Source organism: Oncorhynchus clarkii, chromosome 32 (genome assembly GCF_045791955.1).
Source record: "Oncorhynchus clarkii lewisi isolate Uvic-CL-2024 chromosome 32, UVic_Ocla_1.0, whole genome shotgun sequence".
NCBI lineage: Eukaryota > Metazoa > Chordata > Actinopteri > Salmoniformes > Salmonidae > Oncorhynchus > Oncorhynchus clarkii.
Genome location: NC_092178.1, coordinates 35,642,996 through 35,665,754, shown reverse-complemented (window position 1 = coordinate 35,665,754; position 22,759 = coordinate 35,642,996). Strand labels below are relative to the sequence as shown.

Here is a 22,759-nt window from a genome sequence, read left to right as displayed (position 1 = left end):
GAGTAAAATAAAGAACAGAGTAGCAGCAGCAGATGATGAGTGTAAAAGTGTGTGAGTGTGCGTGTGTAATGTGTATGTATGTGCACTTGTGTTGTCAGGATGCGTGTGCGTGTTATGTGTGTGTGTGTGTGTGTGTGCGTTTGTAGTGTATTTGAATGTTGTGTGGGTTTCCTGTGGGAGTGTCAATGTAGTGTGTGTGAGTTCATGTGAACATGGTGTGTATATACAGTCTAGTGAGTGTGTGTAGGGTCAGTGCAAGAGGGAGTCAGTGCAGATAGATCCATATTAATATGCTCTCTGAAACGTGGGGTATTAATTCACACAATGCCCAGGACTTTTATGGGTTGTGTAAATTGAGGTTGCATATCATTTTGAATAGACAGCATTATGTATGCTGGGATATAACTCTGTCTCATTGCCCCAGCTTCAACCTAAATGTAGTGGGTTGTTTGTATGGTTCAGTGGCTTGAGAAAGTAGTCACACCCCTAGACTTTTCCCACATTTTGTTGTGCTACATAGTATAATTAAAATAGATTTAACTGACATTTTCTTGTCGACGATCTACACAAACTGCTCTGTAATGTCCAAGTGGAAGAAAAATTTGAACGTTTGTAAAAAATTATGAAAAATAAAACACTAATACTGTATATCTTGATTAGATAAGTATTAAACCCCCTGATTCAATACATGTTAGAATCACCGTTGGCAGCGATCACAGCTGTGAGTCTTTCTGGGTAAGTCTTTAAGAGCTTTCCACATCTAGATTCTGCAACATTTGCCCATTATTCTTTTCAAAATTCTTCAAGCTCTGTCAAATTTGTTGTTGATCATTGCTAGACAACCATTTTCAGGTCTTGCCAGATTTAAGTCAAAACTGTAACTCGGTCACTCAGGAACATTCACTATCTTTTTGTTAACCAACTCCAGTGTAGATTTAGCCTTGTGTTTTAGGTTAATGTCCTGCTGAAAGGTGAATGAATCTCCCAGTGTCTGCTGGAAAGCAGACTGAACCATGTTTTCCACTAGGATTTTGCCTGTGCATAGCTCCATTCCGTTTCTTTTTTATCCTGAAAAATCCCCTGCCCTTAACGATTAATAGCATACCCATAACATGATGAAGCCACCATTCTAAGCTTGAAAATATGGGGTATGGTACTCAGTAATGTGCTGTAGTGGATTTCCACCGAACAACGTAGGCCATTGACAAAAAAAGGCTGTAACACAACAAAATGTGGAAAAAGTCAAAGGGGTGTGAATACATTCTGAAGGCACAGTAAGTCCCTATGAGACAGTGAGTGAGACACTGAGACGATACGAATTAGGAGAGAAACTCAGGCTGAACTCACAGTTAACCTCTATAACCTTTACCCTCATGGCTAGCTACCAGGCATTTATCAAATCGCAACGCAATGCTCCTCACTCTGTCTTGTCTCCCCCCCATATAGTGCACTACTTTTGACCAGAGCCCCATGGGAGTCACACTCTATCCAACCAGTCTACTGCCAGGACCCACAAGTCCCCTCTGTGTTTCTCTCTCTTTCTGTCAGGATGCTGTTGTGTTGATTTCGTTATCCTATTCCAAGGACATAATTAGTCTTGTGTACACAACCTGAAACCAAACCAACCATCCCCAACCCAAATCATTGCATATAAAACTTGTGCCCAAAGTAATTTGGCAAGTACTGTAGAGCCCATACACCCCTTTCCGTCCATCAAAGGCTCCTAGGCTCAACATTTTCACATGTTGAAAATCGTGCCCACTGGTGAAGACTTCTAGAGATTTGGCGTTTTCTTTTGTTTACAAAACTCCCTAAAATCGATTTGGGTTCTTGTGCAGTAAGGAAAATAAGGATTTTCAAATTTCCAAATCCGATTGGTTGCTATTTTTTAATGCATTTTGGAAAATTCTGATGATCCAATTTAATTTACTAATCTAATAAGATTATATATTTCCCAAATCATGTAAGGAAAGAGGTAAATATCTTTCAGGAACTAGTGTAGAAAATTCACTTTCAGAATTTTCTCAATTTTATTTGCCACACTACATCTCTCTTCCATTTACAGGGTCCATTTACCAGACATTAAAAATGTAATGCATAAACAAAAAATCTAAATCAAGTTTCTTTGACATTATTAAATTGTCACTATATTTAATAATAATAATAAATGGGACTTATATATGACTCGTTTCAAGAAACTAGGCGTATGTCACGCGTCACTACTTCACAGGAGAGGCATTTGAACATAAACATTATTATTTTTTTAATAAAAATGTGTTTTTTGTCAGAAATGCCTTATGGAACATGTGAACTTTTATGTGCCTTAACAACAAACTTGTATTCCATCTATAAATAGAAATAAAATTGTTAAATTACGAGCCGTATTGGTTTAGCCACGGAAAAAGTTAGGAACCTTCCTGTGATTGGCTGAGATAATGGATGGGCTGGACATGCCGGAGGATGAGTTTGGATTGGTCTGCCATGTAGCATGCTTCTGTCTATAACAAAGGGATACTCAGTATGTGCAGGTAATCCTTTTCTAACTCAGCTTTTTTGAAAGATATTGTGAATAACTGTGTTGCTCTCCACCTTCTGGAGGACAGAGTTTTGAAATCAGTGGAATGCCCGGTGGAAGCAGAGTATGATAGCTAAGGAGATGGAAAAAAATCCGGTGTTTGATTGCAAATATGCGGAGGGAGTCGAAAAAAGAACACACTGTTGTTGTATAAAACACCCGTCTCCGTGTTACCTCTTCAAACTAAGGCCAGGCCACTATGACATCTGTGACAGAAAGGGAGAAGCATTCATCCATGTAAGAGAGTCTAGCTAGCTACATTTTCAGATATTATAAGTTTCTAATTTTGAAAGTGATTTTCATTGCCAGTTAAAGCATTCTGTTAGCTAGCTAGCTAATGTTAGCTGGCTCGATAGCTAACGTTACATTTATGATCTGTGTAGTATTATTATTAGTTTCTCAGAGCCATTTGCATTGAACCTAGTTTTTTAACTATCTGCAGATTCATGCAGGGTAGTAACATTATGAGTTGGGATTATGGATCATTGTTTAGTTAGCTAGCTACATGTCTGAACAAAAGATTCCACTATGCAAGATACCTTTTCACTGTACCGTTTACACATTCTGTATCCTGTGCATGTGACAAATAAACTTTGATTTTATTTGGTAGTGTGTGTTTACCAGAGACGGTAATGTGAAGAACAACATGACCTACACCAAAGTCAAATTAGAATATAAAGTTAGGCCAATGAGACAGTGTTCAAGCTCTAAAATTCTCTGGTAGATTGCCCTGGTTTTATTTCGTTAAGCTATTTTTTGTAATTAGCTTGCCGTTAACTTGTAAAGAACGATCTTGTTGTGAGTTTATTTTCCTGTAATAATAAATACAAATTAGTGAAAGTTAAGATGTTTTCAGATATATGATGTGGACATTATTTGAACTGGCTAGCCAGCTAATTTAATGTTAGCTAGCTAACAAGCTAGAAACGAACCAAAACATTGCTTAGTAGCCTGGTTTGCTAGATTGACATATACAAAATGTATTTTTAAACGGATGGGTTTATTGGTGTTAAAATACACCAGTTATGCTATTTTGGACCACCAGTCTGCTGATGTCATGCATGTGAATCATTAAAGAGATGGGTGGGGCTAAGGCTTAAGAGCATGGGAAGGATGCTGAATGGGTGACAAAGAAGAGCTCTCCAGTAAATGTACCAGAACATTCAAGGCCCATTTTCTCAAAAGTGGGGTTACAAGTTTAACATCTGTCAAAGCAGATTTACTTTGCCATTGTTCCTCAACTGCAATGTATAATATACCCTTTTCTAGCTCTGAGCCTCTACTTTTATACAATGTAAAAAAAAACAACACACAATTTAAATTTTGCTACATAAGACTGAATCGCTTTTACAATTGGGGAGAGTTGGGGCTTTAGGAGTGACTGAAAGATGGTGAGTAATGTCTCAGAGTAACGGATGGCTGGGGGGAGTTCCAGAGCCTAGGAGCAACCCTGGAGAAGGCCCTGTTGCCAAAGCTCTGGAGCTTGAACCTGGGAATGGAAAGGTGGCCAGCCATGGTGGAATGGGGCGTGCTTGTAGGTTGCCACGTATTACTGTTATGTAACAACTCGAACCTGAATCATTGTACATGATTTCTGTGAAGGACAAGCACAGGGGAGCCAGTGCATCTTGGAATGCCTGGAGAGATCCTACATAAAATCCACTAGTACAATTATGTAAACAAAATGATCATGAGAAAAGTACAGACACTGTAGCACTGTTTATTAAAATCAAAATATCAATCAGACAATACTTTTTTTCTCTTTGGACTGAAGGATTTTAGGGCAGATTTTAGGGCAGATTGTGAAATACTTTATACAAACTATTAAGTCAAAGCTATTTATTTATGTTTTAGTAAGTTTTAGTAACGCAAAATATAGATCATGTACATGGACAGTAACATTTAGCGTAACTTGAATCAGATTAAAGATTCAAAGGTTTATAAAGCCTAGACAAAGGTGAAACATTTATAAATGGAAAAAAGCCTGAGAAAAGCCCAACTAAATCTAAACATGTGACGGACAAAATTGTTCTGTTCCTTTTGGGAAATATGGCCTTACATTCATTCTTATGTGATTGGAATAATTTATCCCAATCTATTTATAGAAATCTCAGACATCAATTCAAGGTCTTCAACAGTCAGCATCATGTACTAAACGAAACACATCCTCGGCAACAAGCTACTATCACTTCACAGGCAATGACAGATGGGTAAAACGTCAAAAATAAGAGCCAATTTCACAAGAAGAAGAAGTTAATATAACCAAGAAGTAATTAATTTTTGATATCCTGCCTTATAAACATGAACTTACTCTAAACATGAAAAGAGGGACGGAGAAAGTGTTTGCTTTGAATTTTAGCTCTCCTCTCCGAACAGCCGGAGGGATCTTGTCCAACAGAAATGTTGACTTTTCTCTTTTTGATTTGGGTACTGTGATGTGGAAGGTTTGTTTGTTATTACAATCAAGACTCTGAAAATGAATTTGTAGAGTTGGTCTAGACACGGATTATTTGGCTATCTTATATGACCATATTCCAGTGGCAACACACTGATGAATCTCAAAAATGGGAAACAATTGGTGTTTTTACCCGGTCCGAACACTAGATTAAGAACAGTAATAGTCTATTAATACATCCTATAATTTTCACTATGTATATTAATCAACGTATAATTGAATTATAGGCTATCATTGTAATAACCATATTTGACTGTTTTGCTTCCTTCTGTTGAGCTCAGGTTACTTAGCATCATTCATGTGAATTCATCGAGAGTGAAAATAAATATTTTGCAGCCGTGATTGTGTAGGGATGTATATTTTCACAAATCCTCGAGTTACAAGGAGCTCTCTTATGTCAAAGCAGGCCCTCAAATTACCCCAATTAATTATGTGTATCTGGACGTTTGGGAGAGGAAACACGCATTCATCCAAGACATGGGAATGCGGAAAGAGAACCAAACAACCAAACAAATTGAACTCTGCTCGGAGGAGTAGGACCCCCAGTACCAGGGCAGTTTTCCGAGGATTTGAGCTTGTGATTCTGTCAAACATGGGAAAGTTTCCACTGGGTTTCAATCCAAGTAGGAATGTGGCCGATAATGGCTGAGTAATCTTTTCAGCATTGCCGTTTCAATCTTCCTAGCCCTAGAACACAAAGGAATACCAACCCATGGGAGGTGGGTGGTTAAATCCAAACATTCGGGAGTATCTCTCTCTCTTCCAGCACATTTCAGACATAGGTGGAGTTGGTTTGCCTCAAGATAGCCAAAAATAAATAATACATTTGGTATGTCTGCAATCTCAAAGTTTGAGAATATGGTAGGGGTTTCTCATGACATAATAATAACTACTATATACCCTCACTGCCAGAGGCAGCTAAACATCTATCAGAACTGCTGCCTCTTCTAATCAAATAAATGACAATTTAATGACAGCGATTGTTACATTCAGCGTCACGTCCATGTTTAACTTCCCCCGCTAACATCCCGCTAAAGAAGCAAAAGTTTATAAATTTATAAATTCTCTAGTCATCCAGGGTCACCCTCACAAAACCTAAAAACCTATATAAGCCCCCATGTCAAACCCAAGCCCCCCTTTATTTTCTATGTGTACATCACACAACGAGCCACACTGTTACATCAGGTCTAAATTATGAGGCACTTCTTTGCCTCATCTCACAGTGTGGGGTGAGACTGGACCATGTATCATCTGTGGCTGTGTGGGTCTGGACTCTGGACAGGGGGCTTTGATATCCAGCATCTGTGCTGACAGCGGTAGTCATCGTGCCCCGGGGTAGTACGGGGCGGAAGGGGGGGGGGGCGGCACAGGGGGTCAATGGCATGGAGGCCGCAGAGGCAGTGGCTCGGAACAGCCCCTTTTTTCCTCAGTTACGGTGCATGCTGAACAACAGTGGAATGAAAACAAAGCGTCAGGAAGAGGTACAGTAGCCCTCACCAGATGGAACTGCTTTGGTCTGACCTCAGCTCATAGCAGTGTAGCGAAGGGAGAATGGATGCTAATGACTGCTGAGGCAGTGTGTCTCTTTCATAGATTCAAATGTCTATAATAATTTTTAAAAAGTCACAAATCTTAAGAATATATCCCAATGTTTCTGCAATGTTATAGCTAGTTTCACATCCTAACCAACAACTCAGAGGTCAAGTCTTGTAAAGTAATAACACTGACTAATTCATCCCACTTTCCTTTGGCTAACCTACAATCTACATGTCAACATGGAGAGAATGCAGTTCCCTTCAAGCAAAACCCCACCCTTGGAGCTGTGGAAGCTCATAGTCATATCATATGGAAGATCCCCAGGCAGACCAGACCAGACCTGCACAGTAGAGCTCTGTTTGAACACTGTAACATCATCATAACCCAGCGTGGTCCTCTCCAGCCTCTTACAGCTCTGTCTCCTCTGAGGGCCCAGAGCAGAGCGGCAGACACACAGAGGATACGCAGCACAATGTCGCCATATCCCCGGCCTTTCATCTGGCTGGATCTCTGTTTATTTTTGCTTTCTGAGACTGAAGTGCAGAAGAAGTGTGTATACACATGGTGACAACCAGGGAGAGATTAGATGATCGAAACCAGCGCACCCCAAAGACAAGTAGGGTAGGTGCATTATCCCCAGGCTGAGCTGAAGGATAAGGGATGCGTAGGGATCCTTTCCGCTAGACCAGTGGTCTCCAACAGGTCAATTGCGAGATATCACTATCTTTCAGCCCAACTCTGAGTAGCCTAGCTCGCCAAACAATTCTGAAAGTACATGCAATTTTCACGTGTTCCTCTGCAAACTGTCATAAACAAATCTCACAAGTATTATACACCGCAAGCACCCAGCTTCTATCTAATTAACGCAAATTTGACATTATCCCACCCCTGATTAGCCACTATTGGCTTAAAAAGCCAACGCTTACCTGGCAGAAGTATATCATTTGTTATTTTGCAAACCTTGAAATGAGCAGCAGTACAGACAGAACCGTCGTTAGACCTGCACATTAGAAAGCACATTCCTCACTCACGAGATGCACAATTAAAGGGCCAGATGTGCAATTAAAGGGGGATTACACTCACAAATCTAAATGTGTTAGTTTTCTTCCAGACTTAAATAAAAACGGGTCTCCTGATGTGATTTAAGCTTTGGCATGGACTCAGAACATCAAATTTCGTTGTTTCTGTATGAACAATTGTAATTTTGAGTGTGAAAATAAAACTGAGAAGTATAATTTGGGAAAATATCAAACATAATTTGGGAGAAAAAAAATCTCAGATTTTATAGGGCCCCTGACCTCAGCTCATGCCAGTGTAACGAAGGGAAAATGGATGCTAATGGCTAGAGTTGTTTATTAACCATTATTTTACCAGGTATATTGACAGAAAACATAGTGCACTACTTCCTCTTGTACAATAAGGACCCGGGGAGGAGTTGCAGGGGAGAGGAGAAGAAAATAATGTGCCTATTTGAAAGCTAGAAAAAAATGAGTAGCTCAGTATTTTATTTTGTATTTTTTACATAAGTAGCTCTCATGCTAGAAAAGGTTAGAGACCCCTGCACTAGACTCCGGTTACCATATTATTGTATGCTATAGAATATAATACTCCAACATTATTATGTAATATTTGAGAGTCCTATTTTTGAGTGCTTTAGATTCCCCTTAAATTGAGAACACGTGACTCGCAGTAGTCCCCTTCAATATAACATTATTGAAATGTCTTGAATAGTAAAAAAAGAAAAGAAATGGTGAAATAAAGTTAAACAAAACTAAATTATCAGGCAGATTGACACGATGACAAACACTACTACATGTTAAGAAGTTTGAGAACGTAATGCACAATGTTTCAAGCTCGGGGAATGAGCTCTGAGGGGTAACAGAGGCAGATCCCACCTGACCTTCTACAGTATAAACCACCATTAGTCAGACTGAATCCCATCCCATGCTCCTCCAGTCTATCCATGCACAGCCCCTCCAGACCTGCTGAGGATTAACCCCCACAACCCCAGCCTGCAGCTCCCCCTGGCAGATACGTCCACTCATACAAACATCTGCACCCATTTATGACTTAACAGGCTTAGAGCTCCATTCGTTTTCCAGCTGCAGACGTGTGTTCTGGGGCTGCCTCGTTGAGTGACTCTCTGGTGGTGGTCTGCATCAGTCTGGTAGTTTCTGAATGTCTACCCTCGACTACTGTTACACCTCTTGTTGAAACTATCCGTTTATCCCTGAAACACTTACAGTTTTATAGTACAAGAGGTCAGTCTTATCCTGACCCAACAAAGCCTGCCAGGGCTCTATCATAAGGGTGATTGAGACTAAATTGAGTACAGTTCTTCTCTTTAAAAAGTTGGGGTGTAATGCAGATTGACCGTTGACTCCTATTTTAAGCAGAGGTCTAATATGATGTGATAAGGGGAGAAAAGGGGGAATGGGGCAAGCACACTATCTCCAGTTGACTCTGCCAGCCACAGCCCTGGTATTGTGTGGAATGTGAGAAGCCTGGCTTGGGTCCCAGACAAGGCAAACACAGTGCTCTACAAGGTTAAGATGTTCTCCAGAGCTGTCAATATAATGTGTGTGTGTGTGTGTGTGTGAGGGGTGTGGATGAGGTGTCACGCCGATCACAGCTCTAAACTGATAAAGCAGGACCCAAACACGTCCCACACATAAGACAAAACCACCCACCGCACTGGAAGGAGTTGTGAGTGGCCTACCATATTGCGCAGTTTCAAACCGCATGTTAATATATCATAAGATATGGACCACAAACAATTCTTCATCAAGCAACTTTACCCTAAGCCCTACCCGCACCAAAGACATGGAATAAATAAATTAGTGAGGTCATTGCAAATAGTTCTCATGGAAGTCTGATGTACTATATGACAACAACGGCACAAGAACAGAGTAAGAGAAGGAAAACTCGGCTATTCATCATTTACAGATCCAACTCTGGCTGTGAGGGAGTGAAAATGTTTATCTGTTGCCCAATATCTCCCACACTCTTTCCCTCTCTCCCCACCTTCACTTGCTTGTCTTCGTTCGGTTTCCCACACGGCGGGCGCTTTTATGACTTGATATTTATCTGCTGTTCTGTTCATTTATTCAAAGCCTCTCCGCTTCAACTGAAACTATTCCATTGCTCTCTTTCATCCCCAATTGTGATGTTTTGATTTGTAATCATGGAAAAGTTTAAGAAGCTGAACTCTCAGATAAGGTGAAATGGTGTCCTTTGGGACTTTGGCAAGCGGCCTCAGTGCTGACAGACAAAGGCAGCCACTCACAATGGAACATCTGTAGGACACAACCTCTAAGGAGATTAGAGCTCAATGGCAGTGTATGGGGATGCTTCAGGAATTTACCCTGACTCCTCGGAGTCAGCCTTATCTCTCAGATGAATAATTGTCAGATGGAAGAGAATTCCGATGGATTTTGTAGACGATGAAACTCTACAGTGAACTTAAAGATTGGCTGAACCCAAAAAGTGATACAAAGAAACAACGTCTCGACGGTCTCTTTCGTTTCTGCCGCATGCCATAAAACAGAAATAGAAAGCATAGACCTGCATGTTTTTTTTCTGTGATAGCTGTCCCTCGAAGAACAAAAGCTGTATACATTGATATAAAGGCAGACTCTTGTAGGGCCTGGTGGAATTCTACAGGACTGAAATGAACCAGAACGGGCTACCTGGTGGATAAGTTCTGAGAAAGATGACAGAAACTTAACAAGGTAGAAAAATGATGACATGAGTTATAGCCTGTGACATATATAAATAATGGAAACCAGTGATACGCCATTCTTATCACAGCTGGATTCCAAATTCAGTATTGATATGTTGCAGTAAACTGTGATAGCAGAATTTATTTGACCACTGACCGAACAATCACATTTATAGTATTGTATAGTATTCCAATTCCACAATATAAAAATGGGAACTATCTTTTATTTGGATCAAAATCACTCACCCGTGCAATAGAAAGGCATTTGCCAGGGCATTAGACTATGGACTACGTTCGACAATGCTCGCAAGCTACAGTATTACTTCTAAACACAAGCACAACGACTTCCACTTGCTTGCCCAAAACAACATTATTTATGTTAATTCCTTTCACAGGTATGTGATACTTAACCCTTATTCAAAACAAGGTCAAATGCCACTAACTGTTTCAAACTATTAGTTACCTGATATACAGTATAGGCCTATATGGTAAAATGATCCATATCACCTGAGTGACATGCTCCAGCACACTCACTTTAAAACTTCTTCAAGCTAGGGTCTATTTTTCTCCACTTCCTCCACTTTAAACTGCCTGTTACTCAGGCCCAGAAGCCAGGATGTGCATATAATTGGTACCATTGGATTGAAAACACTTTGAAGTTTGCAGAAATGTTACAATAATGTATGAGACTATAACATAATTGAAATGGTAGGAGAAAATCCAAAGAAAAACCAACCACAACTTTTTTGGAGAGAGCCCATGCTCTTCCAATGGAAAGCTATGGGTCATATGTAATTCCAGCTCCCAGATTACAATTCCTATGGCTTCCATTAGATGTCAACAGTCTTCGTTCAAGGTTTCAGGCTTGTTTCTTCCCAAACGAGGAAGAATTTTGAGTTTTGGTACTGGGAGTCAGAGTTGGAAATCAGTCTGTGCGCGTGCGACGAAGGGGACGCGCACTTGTATATTTTGCTTTTCTATTGAACATACTTCTTTCCATATGAAGTATTATAGTTTAATTACGATTAAAGGATTAAATATAAACATATTTTGACTTGTTTTAACAAAGTTTAGCGGTAGCTTTTTTGGATTCCTTTCTCTGCATGTTGAACAAGTGGATTACTCAAATCGATGGAGCCAACTAAACTGACTTTTTGGGATATAAAGAAGGATTCTATCTAACAAAACGACCATGCATGTTGTAGCTGGGACCCTTTGGATTGCAAATCAGAGGAAGATTTTCAAAAATTAAGTGAATATTTAATCGCTATTTGTGATTTTACGAAGCCTGTTCTGGTTGAATATCATTTTGAAGCGGGGCACCGTCCTCAAACAATCGCAAGCATTGCTTTCGCTGTAAAGCCTATTGTAAATCAGACAATTTAGTTAGATTAGCAATCATTTAAGCTTTTAACCGATATAAGACACATATGTACCTAGATGTTTAATATGCATCATTTTATGATTATTTATTTGAATTGGGCGTCCTCCAATTTCTCCGGAAGTTGTCGACAGGTGTCCCGCTGACTGGACGCCTAGCCCTTAATTTATAATACCTGTGGTACTCCCAGGAAGAAAAATTATTCCATTATTAAGAATGGAATATACTCAGAAGGAAGGAAACCCAAACATAATGCAGTATATTCTCAATTCATTCAACACATAAACTAGTGAGTGCAGAGCACTAAGTGACATGTCTTGAGGGTTATATAACAAAACCCTGACACACCTTACCAAATACAAAAATAATATAGCAATTAAAGCTAGATAAATCCTGCACAAAGTGCCCACAAGAGAGTGATTCATTAAAATGAATGCAGGAAGTTTAACCACATGTACCCATGATGCCTCTCAGAGAGCCTCTCCAGACCGTGGGTAACATTACAGAGAAATTAACTCCACCATTAATTTCGGTTGCATAACTGTAGTATAAAGTTAAGGACTTTTCTGCCCAATATCAAAAGTTCTAACAGGTTCGAGGCTGACGACCACAACGAAATATGATTCCTGGAAAAAGAGTTTGAAACTAAGTGCGCTGCCATATTGACTGTGACAAACATACTAAATGCCCCTTTCCTGAAAACCAAGAACATTAACCATGTTGGCCTCAGTGTCCACATCCATGTGGAAATACTGTGGCAGTGCCGTAATGGACTTCCTTATTCCCTTGACATGTAGAGAAGAAAGCTCTGTTCTCTTTTCACCTTCTCTGCTAGTGCAAGGGAGGCAAAGATTCATTTATGGAAGCAGTAGCAGAATAGAACAACGTGTTCTGCTATTTTTGTGGTCTTACAAGTTTTGTGCTGGACAGGAAGGAAGCGCTTCTCAGTCTGTTGCATGTCCACTAAATCTATGCATCATCCGAGTGTTAGTTTTGGCCCGCATTATCAGCAAAAATGTACTTTGATACAGAGGAAGTCACCCCTAAAATAGCTTGGTCTTTCCTTGGCTCTTTAGGCATGCTGTGTGGCCTTCTAGTAGCATTACAAATATAAATATTCAACCTTTCGCTGTATTAACCACGTTGTACATCCATTAACCCCTGTGTTTACACTACCCAGCATGGCCATGTTCAGTTTAAAGGCACAGCAATGGGAATTTCACAGGGATAGCACTGCGGACACACTGATTTCTGTCTCTCTTTTTTACTCCAACAGCTTATTCTGGCAATGCCTCTCCCTGGTTTGAAAACCCTTTCTACTGTCTGCACTAAAGTCAAAGTGTGAAGATCTATCACTTTCACTCGCTAGAAGCAGAAGGTTTTTTTTGGCTCCTCAAAATGGACCTTCGTCCAAGTTCCAATGACTTGAGTTGTCCTTTAAATATTGAGGACGTAGAAAGGGGATCTTGAGTGTATCTCTCCTGTAGGTGATTTATACCTTTCAAACGTTGAATGCATTTGGAAGTGATCAGGTGAGTGATACAAAACATCTCACCCCAAGTCATTTTAACTATGATTTAATGTTTTTGTTTTTTTAAAGGCAAACTTAATGATCTTTCCTCTACAACTGACCATGCACACTTCCCCAAGCCCTGCAGCAATTGCCTGGAGTGGGGATGCATTATTAAGTGGCTCGTTTCCAGCGACAAATACCCAAAGATCACAGACAATCTGATCCAATTCCCCCTTCTTTACAGGTCTGCTGGAGAAGTAATATTCAGACAAACAGAAGCCACCTTTGACTGGGCAGGAATGTTATCAGTGCCTGCTCTTCCCTGGGCCAAGCAGAATTTCACAGTGGGAATGATCGGGACAGCCTAATGCTTCCCAAACAGCTGCTTGCTGCATCTACCCCCAACAGTTAAGCGCCCATGCATGGGAGTGTGTGTGGTATCCTTTGTTGATTCTTTCACCAGAGTGGCTGGTGTAGCATTAGGGACAGCTCTCCTCTCGACAAGCAGCCAAGGCTTACGTGATTAAGATAGATAGACTGGCTGGGACACTTAATCTTCTGTCCAATGAAAAATGTTAACTGCATCCGGATGTTCCTGCACGTCCATAATTAGGCAGAATTATCGCTGTGTGCTTCAGGGCTGCCTCGTGAAGCGTCTCTTCTAATTCTTCTTGTGTTGGCGTCAACTGGTTACTGTAACTTCTCCTGTCTATCAACTTTATCGTTGACAAGATTATTGAATGTTGTTCTTTCCGAATAATAAAGACGTGCTGGATGCATGTTTTTTTTCCCCTTCTTCCCCCCCCCCCCCCTTCATTTTCTCGCTTCAGATGAAAAATGTCAGAGGTCTGCAGAGAACGCAAATGTGTCAGCGAAGAAACATGGTGGTATTAGTGGTGATGGCAGATGCTTTCGCAACACTCACATTTTTACATTTGTGGAAAACTTATGCCAGCGGTCTCATTAGTCTAGAATTCAGGACTGTTTCTATAGTATGCTGTATAGTGTGTTGAGGTCCACTGAACAAAGATAAAGACCAGTGAGATTCAATTTCAGTCGGATTTAAACTCAGACTCTTTTCTACACAGGATGGCCTGACAGTAGGCCTACACTGTAAAAAAAAGAAAAAAGAAGCCAATTTAACCAATTGCTTTTAATCAGCATTATTCTGTGTGTTGAGCGGACTTCAAAAGGACAAGAATTTGAGCTAATGTATTAAAGTGTGTTTACTCAACAAACTCAGCTCAAATTGAGTGAACATTCAATTCAACATGAGAATATACAGTGCCTTTGGAAAGTATTCAGACCCCATGACTTTTTCCACATTTTGTTACGTTACAGTCTTCTTCTAAAATGGATTAAATCAATAAAAAGCCTCCGCAATCTACATACAATATCTAATAATGACAAAGTGAAAACAGGTTTTTAGACATTTTTGAAAAAGTATTAACAATAAAAAGCAGAAATACCTTATTTACATACAGTAAGTGTTCAGACCATTTGCTTTGAGACTCGAAATTGAGCTCAGGTGCGCCCTGTTTCCATTGATCATCCTTGAGATGTTTAAACAACTTGATTGGAGAACACCTGTGGTAAATTCAATTGATTGGACATGATTTGGAAAGGCACACACCTGTCTATATAAGGTCCCACATTTGATAGTGTATGTCAGAGCAAAAGCCAAGCCATGAGGTCAAAGGAATTGTCCGTAGAGCTCTGAGACAGGATTGTGTCAAGGCACATATCTGGGGAAGGGTACCAAACATTTTCTGCAGCAGTGAAGGTCCACAAGAACACAGTGGCCTCCATCATTCTTAAATGGAAGAAGTTTGGAACCACCAAGACTCTTTCTAGAGCTGGCTGCCCCGCCAAACTGAGAAGTCGGGGGAGAAGGGCTTTGGTCAGGGAGGTGACCAAGAACCCATTGGTCACTCCGACAGAGCTCTACAGTTCCTCTGTGGAGAGAGGAAACCTTCCAGAAGGACAACCATCTCTGCAGCAATCAGGCCTTTATCGTAGAGTGGCCACATGGAAGCCACTCCTCAGTAAAAGGCACATGACAGCCTGCTTGGAGTTTGCCAAAAGGCACCTAAAGGACTCTCAGACCATGAGAAACAAGATATTCAGGTCTGATGAATCCAAGATTGAACTCTTTGGCCTGAATGCCAAGCGTCACGTCTGGAAGAAACCTGGCACCATCCCTACGGTGAAGCATGGCTCTGGCAGCATCATGCTGTGGGGATGTTTTTCAGTGGCAGGGACTGGGAGACTAGTCAGGATCGAGGGAAAGATGAACGGAGCAAAGTACAGAGAGATCCTTGATGAAAATCTGCTCTAGAGTGCTCAGGACCTCAGACTGGGGCAAAAGTTCACCTTTCAACAGGACAACGACCCTAAGCACACAGCCAAGACAACGCTGGAGTGGCTTCGGGATAAGTCTCTGAATGTCCTTGAGTGGCCCAGTCAGAGCCCAGACTTGAACCTAATCGAACATCTCTGGAGAGACTTGAAAACAGAGAGGATCTGCGGAGAAGAATGGGAGAAACTCCCCAAATACAGGTGTGCCAGCTTGTAGCATCATACCCAAAGGTGCTTCAACAAAGTACTGAGTAAAGGGTCTGAATATTTATGTAAATGTAATATTTAAAAAAAAAAAAAAGTAAATTAGCAAACATTTCTGAAAACCTGTTTTTGCTTTGTCATTATGGGGTATTGTCTGAATACTTTCCAACGGCACTGTATGTTCTTTCAGTTATATGCCCAAATGTTGAGCAAACTCACAATCCTATTACAGCTGGTGGCCTTACAATTGTATGTTGAATCAACATACTTCTCTTACAATGTGTAGACGTGGTACTAAAATGTGTGATGTGATTTTTCTCCACTGAACAATATTTTGCGTGCCAGTAAGTTTTTCTTCATTTACATACTGTAGGTCAATAATCATTTACAACCCGCAGCTTATTTCAAGTTTAAAAGCAGTTTTTAACCATTGATGCATAGTGATACGTGCTGTTTCTGAGCAAAAGCCAAACATTTCTTTGGGAATTGATATGAACATACCCGTATCTTTGTGCTCTACTAGAGTGAAATTGTAAATAATGATTTGTTCTCAACTGACTTGCCCAGTTAAATAAAGGTTAAATAATACAAATACAAAAATACAGCATACAGTAAGAAGGAATAACATATCTGCTACTTTCCTAACTACAAACTCAACCAACAGTTCATTGGAATGTAAGTTTGAGTCATTTATAAAGAACGACTATTTCTCACAACCTGAGGAGTGAAAAGATAACCTTTCAGAGCTAGATGAAACGCAGTAAAACCGTTGAGAACCTTTCCCAAATAGCTTTTAAGAGGGTACACTAACTACTAATAAGCAGAGGGCACAGCATGCTAACGGGTATTGATGACGTTCTGTTAAATTAATCCCACAATTCCAGTGTAATCTCAAATTCACTGTGCATTATGTGAAATGATTTGTTCACTTTTGTGCCAACATTTTACAGACAAAAATAAACTATTATGTGTTTAAGCAATTCATCATAGATTGGCCTTACTAATCTCATTGGAAAGTCACAATATTGTGAAAAGTACAGCAGAGCTGCTTTTCCGAATTTAGAGTTTGTTTATTTGATTCATGTATTCATTTCAGAGAGACAATCTGTCTTTTCAGAGACAGGGTTCAAGTCTCAAAGCTAAGAAAAGCAATTCAGTTGCCAAGTGGTATCAGTGATGACCTCACAATTCATTAACGTCACAGTGAAACCGTATTTGTGATCTTAAACACCTAACTGGCTTTACAAACAAATCATTATTCAGACATAGGCAAAAGAACATGACACCTCACCATGAAAAGACTCATTCATTATTTGCAATATCTAATACAAAGCAGGTTTTCATTTGTTGGAGGAAAGGACGTGATGGCGCAACCTGGTCTCAGAGCATTTCGTATTATTCTGTATGTAAATCCAAGTTGGTAAGTTTTGTATGTATTCATTTGTGGATGTCCATCCACCATTATGTATGATATGTTACGATTTACAATTTGTATTACACAGTACCAGTCAAAAGTTTGGATGTACCTACTCATTCAAGGGTTTTTCTTTATAGTGACTATTTTCTACATTGTAGAATAATAGTGAAGACATAAACTATGAAATAACACACATGGAATCATGTAGTAACCAAAAAAGTGTTCGACAAATCAAAATATATTTTAGATTCTTCCAAGTAGCCACCCTTTGCCTTGATGACAGCTTTGCAGACTCTTGGCATTCTCTCAACCAGCTTCACCTGGAATTATTGAAGGAGTATATTCTGGCCACTTGTTGGCTGCATTCCCTTCACTCTGAGGTCCAACTCATCCCAAACCATTTCAATGGACACATTTCCACCGGTCTAATGGCCATTGCTCATGTTTCTTGGTCCATTCAAGTCTCTTCTTCTTATTGGTGTCTTTAGTAGTGGTTTCTTTGCACCAATTCAACCACGAAGGCCTGATTCACACAGTCTACTCTGAAAAGTTGATGTTGAGTTGTGTCTGTTACTTGAACTCTGTGAAGCATTTATTTGGGCTGCAATTTCTGAGGCTGGTAACTCTAATGAATTTATCCTCTGCAGTAGAGTTACCTCTGGGTCTTCTTTTCCTGTTGAGGTCCTCATGACAGCCAATTTCATCATAGCGCTTGATGGTTTTTGCGACTGAAATTTTCCGTATTGACTGACCTTCATGTCTTAAAGTAATGATGGACTGTCGTTTGTCTTTGCTTATTTGAGCTGTTCTTGCCATAATATGGACTTGGTCTTTTACCAGATAGGGTTATCTTCTGTATATCACCCCTACCTTGTCATAACACAAATGACTGGCTCAAAAGCGTTAAGAAGGAAAGAAATTCCACAAACGAGCTTATAACAAGGCACACCTGTTAATTTAAATGCATTCCAGTTGACTACCTCATGAAGCTGGTTGAGAGAATGCCAAGAGTGTGCAAAGTTGTCATCAAGGCAAAGCGTGGCTACTTTGAAGAATCTCAAATATAGCATATTATTTTATTTCTTTAACACTTTTTTGGTTACTACATGATTCCACGTGTTATTTCATAGTTTTGATGTCTTCACCATTATTCTGCAATGTAGAAAATAGTAAAAATAAAGAAAAACCCTTGAATGAGTAGGTGTGTGCAAACTATTGACTGATACTGTACGCTACTTATTTGCTAAATGTACAGTATCATGCGAATTTGCAAAATGTACAATATGTTGGAATTTGCTAATCTTATGATGTGTTACACATTCTAGGTAGCGTTAGCTAGGGTAGGGTTAGGGTTACGGTTAAGATTAGGGTTAAGTTTAGGTGAAGGGTTAGCTAACATGCTAAGTAGTTGAAAAGTAGCTAAAAAAAATAGTAAGTAGCTGAAAAGTTGCGAATGACCTAAAATACTGAAGTTGTCTGTAATGAGATTTGAACTCGCAACCTTTGGGTTGCTGGACAATTGTATTATACACCAACCCATCCACACCTACCAACCACCCTCCTTTCATTTTTGCCTTAAGTAACCATCTGTCTTAGTTAACTCTCCCAAACATAACATATCATACTAAATTAAATTCACAGATTTATGTTCAGAGTAATACAAAACGCTCTGAGACCAGGCTGGACATAGTCATATGCACCACAGTCTCTTAAACCCAGAATAGATGGTAAATTAGTAACACTCAATTTGAAATGTATGCCGCTTATTTTCCTTGCCTACACTTCTTGGCAAGCCTAATGAGAAGTATATTTGCTTGTTGATTGCTTTCCCAGTTGTATTCACTGAGCACTGCGTTGCAAAATCATTATTTATGTTTCCCGCGATACTGTACCTTACCCAGTTGTAACATCATATTAGCTTTAACCTCTATTCAAATCTTGAAACTGCCCTTGCCTGTTGAGAATTCAATTTGAAGGTTACCCTTCAAAAGCATCCAGAGCTTTGAAATAAAAATGGATACACAATTTTGCACGGCAAAAGATACAGAAGGGAAAATTGAAGATGCATTCCCAATAACAAGTAAATATCCCCTTTTATAAAATAAAATATATATTTTTTTAATGTCTTTCCTATTAGTAAATCCTGTCCCATCAATCAATATAATGCACTTTGAAAATATCTGATTATGACATTATGTTGTTGTTTTTTCTATTCTAATGCTACAGTCTGGACTAATGAGAAGTCCTGGGTAGCAGCACATAGAGGGGGCATTCTTCCCTCGCACTCTCACAGGGGTCTTTATTGGTTTCCTGTCATTAAAGAGACAGCACACTGGAGAACTCTGGGTGACTAACACAATACTACCACCACTTTGTGACGGACGCAGCGCGGAACGTAATTGGACGTCTTTGGAATTTGCTCAGGGAGCACGGCGAAGTACTGAGTACTGATCTTACACAAGTAGATTGATGGTTGATATAGACAGTTACGTAATTTTTTTGAATTAAAAAAAAATATTTCACCTTTATTTAACCAGGTAGGCAAGTTGAGAACAAGTTCTCATTTACAATGAATGTAATGAAGCAGCTTTGTGGATTTCAATTATATATGGATGTTGGTTATTTGTCGGTATGTGACAGTCGCACAAAGGATTTTAACCAGATTAATAGGACCCTCGTTCAGTATTGTGGGCTTCTGTATGAGATTTGCTCACAAAGTTTTGCATTTGTCATAATGATAGTTCATCAATGCAAGATCCGCTACCAAGATCTTAAAAACATTAATAAAAGACTCGTAGAACCCAGCTCCAGCCAATATGAACACGGATGTATCCCCGACAATGCAGTAAGGACACGAATTAAGACAACCTCAGGAGAACTCAAATTGAAAGCCGGAGAACGTCATTCTCAAACACACATCGCTGTTAAAGGTGTCACGAAACACCAGAAGAAAAAAAATCTGAAAGTAAACATAAATGAACACCTGTGTTCATCCAAAGATGTTGACAGTGTGACCACTTCTCGCTTACCTTCTGCAGCCACTGAGTGTAGTTCTCCATGACGAGCTCCAGGTGTTGGATCTTCTGGGAAGCGAAGTCCTGTTCCAGGGGTGGAGCGTCTCTCTGCAGCGCATTGGCGCTGTTAAACTGGGTCGAGGCTTTCCCTTGTCGGCACGAATTCCCTCCGCTGCCGTCACCCTCAGGTAGGATAAAGGTGTAGGTGCACTGTCCATGCTGCACTCGGTGGTACCTCCGATTACTGCTGCTACTACTACCACTACTACTTTCACTACTAGTACTACTACTGCTACCCGTGATGCCACCTGTGCTACCCTGTCCTGTGCTGCTGGCGCTGCCATCTGCCCCTTTTCTCTGCTCCACCCCGCCACAGCTTACTGCCACCAGCAGGGCTGCCAAGGAAAGCAAGCGGCCGGAAAACTTGTTCCACAACATCATATCAGCCTGGGGGGAAAGGTTGAAAAGTAAAGTCCTTGTATCGTTGGATTCTGGATTTTCTTCCGTTTAGCGGTCTTGGGCCAGTATTCCCTTTGGTTGGAGTAGAATCAGAGCGCTGTAAGGATCCCAGTCGATGTAGAACATGTGCCTTCCATCCCCATGCTGGACCTCCTACTGTGAGAAGGTCTGGAGGGCATCGCCGGTGTGCTCACACACACGTACACACACGCGCGTGTAATGGGTTTCTGGAGTGCTATAAGTCCGGTCACAAGTCAGCCAGAAGTCAGTCGTTCAGGGCTCACCACATACACGTGTTGCACCGCGACAGCTTGTGTGTTTATTTAGAGGATCCTTGTTTACACTGTATCAGCGCAGCATGTGCATGTATGTCTACATGTGTTGAATTTGAGTGTCAGTGCATACAGATAGTGTCGTCAGACCTCCTCTTGTGTCTCTGCTCTGCTCTTCCTCCTCCGTCTCTGCTCTGGTTTCCCTCTGTGACTAAACGACTGGAGTGAGGCTCACTAAAGAACAGCACCAGGCTTCCAGCACACTCTGAGCCTGCCCCTCACAGAGACTGAAGAGGAATGTGTGTGTATGGACGAGTCTCTCTCGCTCTGTGTGTGTGTGTGTGTGTGTGTGTGTGTGTGTGTGTGTGTGTGTAAGGCAGAAAGGGACCCCAGTACAGAGGATGTGCTCAGACTGCGAGGATCGGTTTACAAGCTCTGTGACCTGAGGCTTGTGTGGTAGCCCTGCCCCTGTAAACACTAAGCCTGTTCCCATCTCCCCTGCACTACAGTAAACAACAGGCAGCACAGGATTCTCACTGTCCATCACTCAACGATATAACACAGGCGTTCACAATGCTGATCACACATGTAGAAGGTTGTATTTCCCTGTTTTTTAGTAAATGTAGTTTTATCCCATTTAGGTGGTAATAGAATTCAATGTTTACATACTTTATCATATTAAATGAAGTGATATATCATATCTAATGTTCTTTTCTCCTCCCACCAAAAATGGCCACAACATGGTGCAAAACCCTGCGAAAGCTGTCAAAATTCCAATCTGGGAGAGCGCTCTGTGTTTTCAGGAAAACACAACCGAAATCCAAGAGTGAGTAGATAGAGGAGGAATGTCTTCATCGGCAGCCAGCGAGGGAAGCCAAGGGAATACTGTGGTGAAAGGCCCAGGGTCAAAAGGTCAAGTCCCTATTATGGACAGTGCCCTGACATCCCTAGGATTCAGGGCAGGCTATCAACAGATACAAATGACCAGGTCCTCATCACTTCACTGTGGTCCAAACCACCCCCATGTGTGTGTGAGATGTGTGTGTACTCTGTCATAGTGGGGGCACAGAATGGGAGAGGAAGGGTGTGTGAATTTATGCATTGAGGAGACCCAAGATAACAAATCCCCAGAATAACCAAGACTACCAAAGACACAAAGCATGTGCAAACATTTCTGGGAAATCTGGGTACTGTTGACGTACTTTGCTGGCGACTGTTACAAAGTCCAAACGAAGCAAAGAGTCATTGAATGTATTAAATCAAAACTACTTGCACTGCCATGAACATTCGCTTAAATGCCATGCTGTCAAATAAGATATACTATCATACAGTCTGCTGTATACATAGCAGGGTTGAAGGCAGTCAGTTCAGGAAGTAAACTGAAATTCCAATTCAATGATTGAAAAAAGGGGCATCTATTTCCAACGACCTCTCAATAAATTGAAAAGAAGAAGCTATTTATGTGAGCAACAAATTTTTTTTGGGGGGGGCGATTTTAAGTTCCTGAATTGACTGACGTCAATTTAAATTGAGCTCAACCCTGATACATACGTAGGCATACATCTAAACTCTAATCTAATCAAATCTACTCACATGCTTCGTAAACAACAGGTGTAGACTAATAGTGAAATGTTTACTTATGGGTCCTTCCCAACAACACAAGAGAGAGAAAAATATAAATAATAAAACTAATATTAACACAAGGAATAAATACACAATGAGTACCATAACTTGGCCTTTTGTCCTTTATTCAGATTACGACCTCTCACTTTCTGTTATTTGAAAATGAAATATTCTCCAAAATATCGCAATGTTTTTAAACAAGCCATAGAAAGTTGGTTGCAATTTCAGTTG

General features: G+C 40.5%; 1 protein-coding gene across 2 annotated transcripts in view; it reads right to left on the bottom strand.

Annotated features, from left to right (window-relative positions):
* Positions 1–21,971, bottom strand: part of LOC139391651 (angiopoietin-1-like) — a 60,875-nt gene extending 38,904 nt beyond the window's left edge. The window contains exon 1 of one of the 2 annotated variants that reach the window (XM_071139050.1): positions 20,190–21,971. In XM_071139050.1, the coding sequence (XP_070995151.1) occupies positions 20,190–20,615 (426 nt within the window). In that variant the 5' untranslated portion in view covers positions 20,616–21,971. The remainder of the gene's footprint in view (positions 1–20,189) is intronic. The other variant, XM_071139051.1, reaches the window with a different exon arrangement.
* Between the last annotated feature and the right edge of the window lie 788 nt (positions 21,972–22,759).